A 14,484-nucleotide genomic window follows, 5' to 3' on the forward strand; every position below is an offset into this window, starting at 1 on the left:
CATAAACCGGTTTTGTAAAACAGATTTTATAAAATCGAGTGCGCACACACCACAACAAAATTCGGTGGTGTGTGGTGTGCGGTGTGGGGTGGCGTCGTTCGATTTCTGAGCTGGTGCACTGTGGGTAGCTATTCCCTATATCCCCCCCCCGCCCTCCCGCCTCCCCCCCCCCCTTCCAGGTCAGGATGAGATCCCAGTGCCTGATGGGCAAAATCATTTGGTTCTGTGGTGTGGTCATGTCGCCGTCAGTCTTCTGGGAAAGGGCAAGGCAGACCAGACAAGCATCATTTTTTTTTTTTTGGATTGCCCTGGCAGATGGCATAGCATGGCATCATTGGAGCTGTTTGCCGCTTGTGACTCTCACCACACTCGTGTACTATATGTGCAGATCACAGAAGCAGCGAGACAGCAGCGCAAGCTTGATGCTTTGCTTGCAGCACTGCAGATGAGATGGTTACTAACCATATTGGTTGATTCCATAAACCATCCAAAGGATTCCATAACTTGCTAGTTTGTACCATACTTTGCCTTTGTTTTATACCACAGCCCAGCCAAAAGCCCTCAGTATCAACAGGGAGAGTCAGTCTCACCCGAAGGCACTTGGGGTACATGGATGAAAATCAACAATTTAAATTCTAATGGAAACCAATAATAATATCACAGTATTCAAAAACAGTATTTGCCAGTTCTATTACATTACTCCCAGAAGTATAATTTTCAAGTATGATAATGCTATTAAAGAAAACATTTAACATTTGGAGGAAATGCTGTCTGAAGGTAGGCTTTAGAGACCTAACAGGCTATCCAAAGGCTAAGCCAAATCAGAGGCATCTCCTTCCTGGGACCTCTTTTCTAAGGCTCTCTAATAGTTTCTAATGCTCTCTAATAGTTTGAATCATCTTTCTGTTCCTGAGACAGTATCAGGAAGAACCCCATCATGCATACTCAGCCTATATAACAGTGTCACTATCTGCTGTGTTCAGAAATGCTTTAAAGTTCAACAGACTCATTTACCAGAACTCCAGTAGCAACACTTAAATGTTAAGGTCTCTGCCAAAGACCTAGATTCTTTAATTACACAAATACTTAAGAAAATATACGTGCCTAGAATTATGTTTCCATTCTAAATTCAGAGTTCATCTAGCAAGAGTAATGGATTTAGTAGTAGCCATGGTATTCTAAAGCCTAGACCAGCAAGAAATGAATAACTGAATCTGAGCATAAATACCTCTCAATCCTCCAAAAACGGTTTCACAGCAACCCGTGCTTTAAATTTGAGGCCAAGACAGCTGTTGTGCATATGTAAAATGTTCAGAATATAAATCAGACCTATTTCTCATCTAGTGAAAGTTCAAGTATCAGAGTTGCCTCAAGGACTGGACTTAGAATACGGCCAGATGGAACGGTACACTGACATTGGCCTAAATTGCCCCCATGTTAGACAAATCTTTTATTTTTATTTTTTTGCCAAAGTCCACAAAACAATTTCAACAAGAAGAGTTTACCATAGATCTCTCCAGTAAGTTGAGAGGATGTTTGCTTCTCATGCCTTCCTCCTACAATGGAACAGGCAGGGTCAAAACCCATCAAACCTGTCAATACAAAAAAAACCAGCAGGTCCTAGGCATCTAAGACAAAGTATCTCTCTGCATTACCCTCCAGGTCCCATAGAATCCACAGAAGCATGGTGTTACCAGCATGGGTGAACTAAGTAGAAGAGGAAAACACCGACAAAAATCCAGGAGGACCATATGAAGGTGAGAAAATAACATACATCAATAGTGGCTGAAAAAGCAAAGTAACAAATCTGAGTCATTATCTGTCATTGTAGAAATGCTTTGAACTCTCTCACTAACACAATATAAAAGAAATAAAGAAGTTACAGGTGGCTTCAGTTCCATGATGTATCATGTAAAGGGATGCAAAACTATAACTACTACGCTTTTGGGTATCATTTTTTTAGACGCCACTTTTTTTCCATAAACAACAGACTAATCTTTTAAGCAAGTAGTTTTATTTTAGAAATCAGAAGATGCAGTTTGGCAATGATAACCAGAGACACGCATTCCACTGCGGCAGGACAGGCGTGCTGAATAGAATGATTAATACAGTTCTTTATGAACCTCCTAGAATGCTTCTAGCAATTGATTACTGTCCATTAGTCTATGAATCAGTAAACCCCTTTCAAATAATAGCTCTAATTAAATGTAGTAAACTATAGTTCATAGTTCCAGATTTTTACCATGCACCACATGTATCTTAATAGATAATACTTATTAGCATAAAACATTATTGCAAGGTGTGATATAATACCAACACATGACCAAATATCAGGGTAAGTTGAAATGACCAAGAGTCATTTCCCCTGAAATCACATCACCATTTGGTCAGAATTTACAAACAAAGTTATCATCTAGAGGGATCTTCTATTGAAAATATTAGTAGAAATCTGAAGTTTAAATCTAGATCTCCATATCTCCTTTCAGCAAAAACAGCTCATGTTATCCATTGTTTCCCAACATACAGTGGTTTCACATACAGTATCATACCAGATCACAGTGTACTATTTTATTAGCGAATAAAAATGTGACCTCATCCAGACATATTATAGCAAAAGGAATCTGCAAAGTCAACATGCAAGACTGATTATACATCAGGCCTTCTAAATTAATTACAAAAAAAATCAGGCCAGAAATCTATACATGCATGCAGGCAATTGCAGAATTAATCCGACCCACGGGTGCAAAACAGCAGTATGGCTTATATGTTAATCTTATACCTGGAGAGTCTTCCATAAATAAAAGAAAGAGCTACTGCTCTTCCTAAAATCAAAAACCCTAATCCAAACCAAGACAACCTGCAGACACTTCTCAATATCCTTATATTTACTGAATTACCGATAAGAGACAACAACTTGCACTAAAAGTAATCTTCAAAGCAACATGATTTAGTTGGGTTTGGTCCTGCTTTGAGCAGGGGGTTGGACTAGATGACCACCTGAGGTCTCTTCCAACCCTAATCTCCTATGATTCTATGTCTATTTGTCACATTCTGAGGTGCAATCTAGACTAATGACGGGTTGTGACATCTCCTGCCCTATAACCTTGGGTGCCTTAAATGTTCTGCTCCTGTGGCTCACAGCCTGGACACCAACAGCCAGTAAACAAGCATGCAGTCCCCTGAGCATGTGTATGCTTTGCAGGTCTGATTCAGTGCTCAGACCTACAACACAACAGACTCATTCTAGTCTATCACCCAGTTACCTTATGCAGGAGTGACCCCAAACACACTCCCAGTCCCATATTTCCCCCAAACCATCTACCCTAAAGCATCCAGCCCTTTCCTGGTACACTTAGAGAAATTATTAACTTTGCTGTTTCCTTTAAAGTAACAATACATCAACAGCTTACCACCTCACTGGAGTTAACTACCACGTCATTCTAATCAAAGCAGTGGATTGATTTATAGTAAGAAGTAAAACAAGTTTATTAAACAGAAGTTATAGGTTAAGTGATACCAAGCAGAAGGAATAAAGGTCAGAAAGTGTTACAAACAAACCAAAGTAGGAATATGCTTTTAAGAATAAAATTTAATTTCAGCCAATTACAGTCTTTGCCTAAGCGGGTTTCTTGCTTATAATCAATGTCCAGAGACTTCAATCTCCCTTGGCTGAAGGACCCATTGTTCTGTGACCTCAAGAGCTCTGGCCTCTTTAGTTTTTGAAAAGCATCTCTCTCAAAATTCATTGAGCCTGCTGCAAGAGGAAGGCTTCCTGGGGGTGCCATCTCCATCTCCAGTGGAGATTGTTAAGTTGCCATCCTTCCCCACTTGCTCTCTTGGTGGCTTTGTTTACCGTGCATGTATTAATGCCTTCATTGTCTCTGCCTGTTGACCAGGCTGGTCAGACAAGCAAATACTCATTCCTTTGTGATCTGGACATGCTGACTCTGTAGCTACCTTGTGAGCTTTCATGGCTCTGTTTACCATCTATGTAAACTGCAATTCCATTGTCACTTGTCAAACCTGCTTCATTTGTATTCAAGTGCTGGGTAGATCTGTTATCTTCTTCAAATACATACTTTAAAACATTATAAGAGAACATCTATAACTCCACAAATAGTATTAATACATATATTTCACAATGATACTAATCACCAGTGTGTCATTAGTTTTCCAATGATATACTACGGGGCACATTTTAAATACAGATCATAAAACCAAAGAATTGGTGTACACTGCTCAAGACACCTGAAATTCACTGCCAGATACGAGGGAGCCCCTTGCCCTCTGGCCTTGGGACGCTGTTATGGTCACATTATTTTAATTGTATATGATTGAGTCTATTCACACTACAGAGTGAGGAAACAGGAATGTTAGAAACAAACGTACTATTTTTGAAGTGCAAAACCAAAGTAGTCAAGAATCGACCGTCTTTCAGATCTTAGATAAAAAAATATATTTTGATGCTAAAAAGCCTCCAGTTTAATCCCCTGTGGCAGCTATATTGTCTGTACATGTGTAGCCAGAGTTCATAATCAAAGGCTGAAAATAGTATGGAGATCTGATGTCCAAAATTCATGAAATAATGAAAATTTGCTATTTGGAAAACCTCAGTATTGGTGCCAAAATGGTTATTACATAAAATTATAATTTATTCTGATAATGTTAGGTCATTACAAACTTACTTGCACCTTCACTGAATTAGATACAAGTATTTTCATATACAGTATGCTTACAGGATAACATGTTTGCTATTAAAAAAAATGTTCAGGCTAATTTAAAGGAACTGCTAGGAAATGTGCTTCTTTGTCATCTAGGTACAGACTTCAAGTGTCAAAGGGAGATAACACTATATTTATTACCCCAAAGAATGTTTAGCAGGCTCTGAAATGCAGTTTGTAACTTCTACTTTGCTTTAACTTTATATATTATTTTCTTTTATGCTGTTTTGAAAGGCGTCTATAAATATTAGTTATTGTAACTGTGCTTTGGATACATAATGGATATGAACTGCAAGTTGTAAATGTTATAAACTGTAGATTATAAATACGAAAACCAGTTGCTCAAAGAGCAGGCAACCAACATGATTGCCTTATTAAAACTGAAGACACACTAGTCGGGTGTAAGACTTCACAAAATATTTATGTTTTAGAAAGAAGTCCTGACTTTAAAAAAATGTAAGGATGTTCTGTTTAGGACAAAGAGGAACATAGAGATGTTATCAGAAGTAATAAAACTATGTTGTAAAAATGGGGGGTTTTGCCCCCCTTTTGCAAGAAAAGAGTCTTTGGTAAACATACTCAAAAGGTGCTAAAATAATTCCCTATTGAAAGTAATTTTTTATAAATATTCTAAAATCTTAATTTAACAAAAATACATATAAATGAGAAATATTTTGGAAAAAGCCTTTGTTTATTCCCTAAGTGTTTAAAAGGTCACACCAACTTCTTTTGAGATGTATATTTACAAATGTTATCCAAATGCAAAGCTTCTAATATATTAACTTCCTAATATCATTGCTATATAAATGAAAAGATGCTTTATGTACTAACATGGAATCCAATAACCTTGCTAGATTGGTTACCAACACCAGAAGCCATTTGTGTATAAAATTATTGACATTTAATAGGGGAATGAATTAGTTATCTGGCAATACATAAGCAGTTTCCTTACTAAACACAGAAAGACAAGAATCACCTCTCCAAGAACAGTTAAAAATAAAACAAACAAACAAACTTCTGAGGATTCTTTAAAGTTAAATAGTTCTTAGAGATTTTAAACCTAAAAAGACTATTTTGAATGTTGGAAAATCTTTATATATGATATAAGAATGCTTAGACTTACTGGACGCAGAATTTCAGCTGCTATTAAACCCTGATGAAACTGAAGGGATGTCTCAGAAAATGGACTGAAGAGAAGAAAAAGTTAAAACCCCATCCTTAAAAATGCTCTGAAAATTTGGTCTGATCTACTCCACCAAGTTAGGTCAATGCATTTTGCTTTGCATCACTTTATTTGTTCATGTGTCTACAGTAAAATTTGTCTCGTACCCATATAAGCACCCTGCTGCAGTGGCACAGTAACACCACCTCCCCGAACAGTGCTAAGCCATGGTTGATGTACTATGGTCAACACAGTGCAACTGCATGTCCTGAATTGACCCTAACAGTCCTCCGATAGCTAGCTGTCCAACAGTACCTGACAATGACTGCTCTGGTCACAATTCTGAACTCCACTGCCCAGGGTCATATAGCCCGGAAGAGCTCCCCTCTTGTGTTTTTCTGATGCCTTTTCCTGATTGCCTAGCTTGGCGAGCACATTTAGCAACTCTCCCTTGTTGTGTGCAACTGCCCAACCAACCATGCTGACTACAAGCTTTAGACATTCTCCTACCTGGAGTAGACAGGAGATGTTGGATCTCCTGAGCCTGTGGGGATAAGAGGCTGCCCCGGCATGGCTATGGACCATTCATAGGAGCAGGGTCATCTATGAAAAGATTGCCCAGGGGATGCAGGGGAAGGGATATGACAGGCATCAATCAACAGCAGCAGAGTGTGAAAGTGAAGGAACTGAGGCAGGGGAGCCAACAGTTGATCTGATACCAAGTGCAGACCTGCTACTTTTACAGTGATATGTGTGCTGGTGGAGACCCCACCAGCACCCTGAAGACCACTGCAGATACCTCAGTGCAACCCAAGAAGGAGACCCCTGCCATGAACAGTGAGAAGGAGGGACATGCAGTGGAGTGCAGGAAGGTCCAGCTATGCCTGAAGCCAGGATCTTCTTTGAGACTCCAAAGCAGTCTAACCACTCCCCATTAATGGCCCTAAACACTTGCATGACAACAGCCCCCACTGTGGATTTTTCAACTCCGAAGTCATTTCCCACTGACATTAGCAACCTGGTGTTGCAAGCTTTCACTGTGTGATCACCACTGATCTCTCAGCTATCAATCCAGCTCTCATTCTGGTGTCCATGAGCTGGAGGGCTGGCGTGAGCTCGGCACACAGATCCAGGAATGTGGCCTTTCGCATCCAAAGGTTCTGCAGCCACTGCTCATCATCCAACCTCCATTATGATGCAATCCCACCAGTCAGTACTTGATTTTTGGGCCCCAAAGTGGCATTCCACCTTCTGCAGCTGCTTCCTGATTGTCACCAACAACCCTGAGTTGTTTTTCACTAGGTCCCTCAGCAACCCTATCCTTGAAGGAATCATCATGTCCCCCCCATTGTTGTGGCTCTGCAAACACCAGAAGATGGTTCATCCCATGTTTGCAATGTTCATGACAATAGTGCAGAGCTGTGCGAGCTCCATGCTTCTGTCAGAGATGGCAGACAGTGCGCAATTTTTAAAAAAGGCATGAAAATTATGAGATACTGATGGCATTATGGGATGGAGAAAATTGTACAATGGGTTTGATGGGTTCCCTCCTTCTGGGGTGCTACCTGATGTACTGGGGTACCACTGAGCTCGCCTGTTCCACCAGCCTGGGCTCCCTTAAACTGATCTGCTGAACCCGCCCTTCAAGCCTCCTCCAGCACACACACAGCTAGGGACATACCCAGTTGCAGAAAGACACAGACACTGAGATCAGCTCTGCATGTGAAGTCTCAGCTATGGAATTGCCCAGCACTCAAGTGCACACCCGCTCTGGAGTGTAAACCCAAAATTGTATTGTTTTGCACTGCACAGAGAACTGTACAGCATAAGCTCATAAAATTTGCTCCCTCCCTCCATGGGGAGGAAGATATGCACAGCTTCCCCCCCACAGTTATGAATTCCACAAACTGGTTTCAGAGACTACAAAAACAAGTTTATTAACTACAAAAGATAGATTTTACATGATTATAAGTGTTAGCAAACAGATCAAAGCAGATTACCCATCAACTGAAACAAACACGCAAGTTAAACTTAACACTAAAGAAACTGGTTATAAGCAGTAATTTCTCACCCTAAATGTTGTTTTAGGCAGATTGCAGAGTTTCTTCAAGGCAAGCTGCTCTTGCTTGCAGCTTAAAACTCCAGTATTTCTTTCACAGGCCGGACACCTTCCCAGCCTGGGCTCAGCTCTTCTTTTGCCCATCTATAAACTGTTTTAGTATCTGTGATGCACTGAAACAGGATTAACTATTATTCAGTCCACTTTGGCCAAAACCCCCACAGAGGGACTTAGGCCTTGTAAGGCTGAGGAGGAGTTCCATAACCACTGGGCTAAAGGTTTAAGGGAGGCCATCTCCACTCCCCTGCCACACTCACACCCTCACCATTTTGTGTGAAATTAGGCATGCTTTGAGTATGCTTATCGGATTGGGCCCTGCAGGTAAAATAGGCGGGGAAATGCCTATCTTTACCTGATCTAAGGATCACATTGGGGTTGGGCATGAGATAGGCTCCCAGATGCTTAAATTGAAGCAGCAGAGTTAATTCCCAGAGGCATAAATTTAGGCACCTATGGGACTTCATCTGGGGAAATGTAGGCACTGAGAGATTTTAGGAACCTCCAGAGTAAGCTAGCAGTTTAACTGGGGGTCCAAAACCATCAGTGGTGCCTAAATTTTGGACTTGGGCATCTAATTCCCACTGTAGGTGCCTAAGTCCTTTGGTGGATCTGAGCCTTTGGTCTTAACCTTACCAAGAGAAGAGTCCCCCACCAGAGGCAGTCCCACTCTCAGACGTGCAATCTGTGTTAAAAGCTGTCCTCGGGGAAGCATCCAGAAGAGATTGTGACTGTGGTAACCATTATCGCTAGTTTGTGTTTTGCTTTATTTAATATTGTCTTTTCCTTTATTTAACTGAGTAGTCATAGTTAACAACTATTTTTTTAAACACAGTGTCCCCATGGAAAAGACCCCCATGTGACTAAAATAGTGGGAGTCATGTTCCTAAATTGACATTGAGAGAGTTATTCAGATTTGGGCTACCATGTCTTGTTTCTCTAGACAACACATTTTTAGTATTTTTTTAGAATAAAAAATACTAAACTTGAAACACACCTTTGTACCTATATTGCTTAAGAATAGAATTTCACCAATGACCCCCCCACACCCCATTTTGATGGAACCGGGAGAGGGTAGGGGGGAAGATGGCCAGGAATATGCTCTAGGAGCAGAGCCCTCATCTATCTTCTCCTTCGTAGTGCGTGTGTGAGGTGCAGCCCTATTCCTAGGTCTAGTTTGTTGCTCCTTTCTTGAGTTAGGTCAGGACTCAGAATGGTAGTGATGTCCGCGTCAGTAAAGGGAACCAGTGAGAGAGGAAGAGGCCCTACAATTTCATAATGTTTATATAAGGAAGAGACCTGACAGTTATTGATGGATTTTTCTCAGAAAATTGGACAATGGCAGCCAGATATTTAAACTTACCTCAAAGAGCTAAATAAAATACCAAATGAGGGCAAGCCCAAAATTCAAATACCGAAAGACTAAAATCAGTTTTAAATTTTCCCTCCCAAACAAGAGCAGTTACAAAGGGGCACATCTGAGAGTCGGAGTCTTTTTTTAAAATCTTCTTTAACGTTAACAGTAAACATAAGTGTTAAGTAATTTAAACGTATTGAACTTTTCCAAATATACATGAATTTTTAAAACTTCAGGTCAAACTTAATACTGGTGAAAAGAGATTGAGAGACAGCCCAGGTGATTGACCTTCTTTATTTATCCACACACCATGGATAATATAGATACTGGCTGCTGGCAATACCACCACACCAGTAGGGCTGAAGCCTATCCTGAGGGAACTGCATTTGCACATTCCATTATTGGTCTTGTGAAATTTTTAACAAGAATACCAGGCAGGACAAGTTGTTATGGATTTGTCTGTGGTGACACAAGATTTAAGCATATAATAAACGACATAATATATTTGACAAATTTAGCTGCCTCCTAAACGTGTGCCAGTATATCACAGTTTCTTTGAATTAATTATTGAAATGTAATTATTTAAAAAAAAATCTGTATAGACTGATCATCAATTTTTGAAAGTTCAGCTACGATGGTTAGTTGTCATTAATCAAATAATGAACACAAAATTATAGTGTGTGTGTGTGTGTGTGTGTGTGTGTGTGTGTGTGTGTGTACACATGTAAATGGATGAGAAACTTAGCCAATCAGATGGTAGCTTTCATCAAAGCTATTTTAGAAGGATGATTATTCAGCTGACAGCTATATAGAAGAAAAGATGATGGACTCAGAATATAGAACATTATTGATTTAGTCTATCATAAAAGCAGTCTTATTGCAGGTTTATGTTGTACATCATGAAAAAGTGATTTTTTTCCATAAGCTCAGCAACACAGCAAACCATTTGTTTGATCATACAGGGCAGTGATTTTGCCTCCTGTGGAGTAAGCTGTAAGAGAAAACTAAGTGTAATGAGCAAATTAATTTGTTTGATGGCAAACCCCACATATTTTCACATTTTTTTCTCTGTGTATAATCCTGCTTGCTGACCTGCGTTCTCAGCCCTGAAGACCACAAGGAGGAAATGTAAGGAAATGAGAGAGTTGGAAAGGAGAGGTAGTTTCTTTCAGTATAACAATGAAAAAAAAACATTAAAATGGGCTATGATGGTATGTTATGTAAGGCTATTTTAAGGAAGTAATATGCTATCTTTCATATTATTTGAAAATGTGATGTATTTTCTGTAAATACTTCCTATTTTAGATTTTTGTAATTACATTTCTTTTTAAGATCTCTTATGTGTGATATTATGCTCATTAAATTGGTGGTTTTAGAGGGAAAATAAATTCAGTGTGATATTACTGCTGAACTGGCATCTCTTGCTACTTTGCTCCATTACTAAAAGAAAGTGTGTGAGTAGGGGAAGAACAAGGAGGCAGGCAAAGTTATATTTTGTTTTTTCATTGTGGATATAAATAATATTCCATACAGAAAACTAGTTTAAGAGAATATTCAGTTGCTCTCAAAGTTAGGAAATGCTAGAAGTTGAGGTGGCCTGTGGTTTATAAATGAGCTGGTTGGATTTACGTGGAAACAGTGAAAGGCACCTTCCTGACCCTAACAATATCTCCATTGCCAACTGCAAGTTCTGCTCCATACCTGGAAGTCACAAGGGCCCTGAATCAGCAAAGTACTTACACTCAAGTATAACTTTAATACATGAGTAGTCCCATTCAGTTCAAATGGACTATCGATGTGCTTAAAATTAGGAGAAACACGCCTAAATACTTTGCTGAATCAGGGCCTAGACCTGCTAAAACATTGACAGAGCCACCTGTTTCTCCATTAACTTCATCATAGAAATGGCTTCATTATCTTGTGCTCAAATTTAAAAATAAAAAATGCACCTGAGGTAGGTAAGAAGCATGGATAATTTCAGCATAAACAATTAAAGCGTATCAAAATAATGGGCATCAGAAGACTGATTTATACTGAAAGTATTATGCAACCTTAACATTGCTCCACAAAGAGCAAAAATGTGCACCATGGGAACAGAGGTTTAAGATGGGTAGGATTTGTTTTTCTCTCCTTGGGGACCTCCTGTCTTTAATGCAAGCAGACAAAGAAAAAAAGAACAGTGAAAAGTGAGTGTAGTTAATTGTATTTATTATCACTGATACAAATAATGTATAAGTTATATAGTGCCTTGCATCTGAGGACCCCTAACCAGTTTATAATAGTCAATTAAGCTTACCAACACTTCTATGAGATAGGTACGTATCATTATTCCCATTTTACAGATGGGGAATATGTCTCCCAGGACACTGCTTTAACATCTACTCACATTTTATTCTTAATTTGTGATAGCCAGAACCAACTGCTTAGAATAAATTTCAGTTATCACTAAAAAATTCTATGTAGAGGAATAATCAAACCTACAGTTTCAGCTGCAAAAACTTAATCCTTCTGGTTACATTTATGGGTTTCCTTGGAGTTATAGGTTCATAGAAAGGAGATAAACCTTCCACTATTTTCCTAAGAAAGATGCTGATCGATTCCTTTACCATATGCTACACGAAACACCAAAGAGGCTCGAGACAAAAAACTCAAAGAGCTCAATCTATTTAGCTTAGCAAAGAGAAGGGTAAAAGGTGACTTGATTACAGTCTACAAGTATCATGGGGAAAACATTTTTAATAATGGGCTCTTCAATCTACCAGAGAAAGGTATATCATCATCCAATGTCTAGAAGTTGAAGCTAGACAAATTCAGATCGGAAACAAGGCATAATTTTTTTAAACGATGAGAGTAATTAACCATTGGAAAAATTTACTAATGGTGATGATAGATTCGCCATCACTGTCCATTTCTAAATCAAATTAGATGTTTTTGTAAAAGCTATGATCTAGTAATTATTTTGCGGAAATTCTATGGCCTGCATTATCAAGAAATTCAGACTAGATAATCACAATGGTCCTTTCTGGCATTGGAATCTATGAATCTACTATTTAAAATCTATTTTTAAATTACAGGTATGTAAAGTCGGAAACCAGAAATCTTGTGTAAAAATCTTACCATGACTTTAGGTTCAGGAGTGCTAGTAACTGCTACTAGTGAATAGTAATAACAGTAATTCCTGAACAAAGCTTTGGATGAAATCTGTCATTCAAATTCAACAAAAGTTTATTATAGGCAACATCAGATTTTATACGTGGCATGCACAACAAGACTTACAATATTTGTTCTTTCATGTTTGTGGAAAGTGGGGAAGGGTTTGTGCACTATACCAATACAGTTAGTAAACTGTTCACAACAAATTATTAGTAACAAATAAGCTTTTTTTTTCTGTTCTTGAAATGTCTGCAAACAAATAATATTTTTCATTTATTTTGTTCCTTCTTCTAAAATATCTGATCAATGTTTTATGTGAACATATTTCAGCCTGTGGATTGCTCACAAACTATTCACTGCAAATATTGCACTGAACATTAAATATTCAAAATTCGAACATTTTTAACTGAAAACATAGGTCACATGATATTTCTGTTCCCTGATTGGATTACTTATAACTAGATTTCTTATCTGAATACTTAAAATTGTAAATCCCAAATATGCTTTCAGCTAATAGTAGAATATTTGCTTAAAACTTATTCTTTTTGCAGACAAGCCTGCCAGGAAACAAGGTCACTAAAATAGGTGCTGAAAACAAAAGTGAGGTGAACGCAATTTAAGCAACTTTATTTAAAAATATTAAATCAATGGTCACAAAAAGGTGGAGGGGGGAGTGTTGTTTTTTGCACACACTACTTGCTCTGTTCTAGGAAATACTGAACAAATGTGACATGGCATGATAAGGAAATAGTATAGCTGGTTGCACTAAATGTGCCTTTATGCCAGGTACACTCTACGACAGAAAAGCAAAATCTGCTGTTTTTATGACTCATACTGCTCTGTAATAGCTCCCTGGGGCACGGTTTGGAAGACATTTACTTAATGGTGCAAACAGTATGGCAGCTGACAATGGAAGAATACAGAAATTCACTGTCAAAGGACCAGGCTGTCTCATAACATGACAGCATGCAGTAAGCATACAAAAAAGAATTTCATTTGGGTGGCTCTCTGCTTTAACCATTCACCTAGGGATTGGAGTTTGAGTTCCATTTTTTTCTATCTTGTATTGATATGAATTTCTCTGAGTATAGCGTTTTAGAAAAATTAATTCAGCTATCAGTAAACTAGTGCTTTATTATTGTGGTAATCACTAGTTCCTCCAAGTAATTGTGAATTACTGGGGAGGCAGTGCTGAGAATAATAAAATAATAATGATAGGCTTACACAGTGTAGATTGAGACTATAATTATATAATTTGGTCCAAAGGGAGCCAAGTGGAAGCAAACAGGTGTTTTGTATGCTCATTGACTGCTGTATTCGGCCCTATAGTGCTTTCATGCAATGATCCTTGAACTTTCTGAACATTATTTTATTAAAACTCTCAACACCTCCTATTTTGTATGTGGGTAAACAATCAAATTATTATCCTAAGGTCACACAGGGAGTCAGGGACATAGTTAAGAAACCCACACATGCAATTCCTGACTCCTTGTACTCTGAAGTTCTGTTGTTTCACACCGTGGCTCCAGTCTGTAATAGGCTTGTATATTTCTTAGCAGCAGTTTAAAACCAGTGAAGGGCATAAAATGGTTTAACTTTGCACATGTCATCTGAAAGATTGGACTAATGCCCATAATGAGATATACTACCATGTGCTGAAATCTGCTGCACTGTCTTCCTCTCTATTTTAACTGCACAAAAAAAAAAAGTTCTCTCTCTCCCTTGCACTTGGGCTGCACTGTGTCCTTGACTCAAAGAAGTGGAATCTGAGGAAAAATAATTCTAGCTCAGGCATGTTCACTACTAATTGTGAGTATGAGACGTTGTCCGACAGGTGGATGAGTGTCACAGGAAAAGAAAAAGAAAAGAAAAAAAAAAGATAGTTAGTTCCAGCTCAGGCAATGGTGCTTGCCTGAGCCACACACAAGTGAGCAGGAAGAGAGCTATTTCAAAAGAAAGGCCTGCTACGATAATT

At 38.7% G+C, this 14,484-nt stretch overlaps 1 protein-coding gene across 5 annotated transcripts in view; it reads right to left on the reverse strand.

Moving 5' to 3' along the window:
- Positions 1-14,484, reverse strand: part of LOC120371899 (connector enhancer of kinase suppressor of ras 2-like) — a 581,536-nt gene that overhangs the window by 358,740 nt on the left and 208,312 nt on the right. Inside the window, exon 1 of one of the 5 annotated variants that reach the window (XM_039488336.1) lies at positions 1,506-1,589. The exons of the other annotated variants lie outside the window; for them this stretch is intronic. Within the exon in view, the coding sequence (XP_039344270.1) occupies positions 1,506-1,587 (82 nt within the window). The 5' untranslated portion in view covers positions 1,588-1,589. Of the gene's footprint in view, positions 1-1,505; positions 1,590-14,484 lie in introns of those variants that run through there. 5 annotated transcript variants of the gene reach the window in all.

Source organism: Mauremys reevesii, linkage group 9, assembly GCF_016161935.1.
Source record: "Mauremys reevesii isolate NIE-2019 linkage group 9, ASM1616193v1, whole genome shotgun sequence".
Lineage (NCBI taxonomy): Eukaryota > Metazoa > Chordata > Testudines > Geoemydidae > Mauremys > Mauremys reevesii.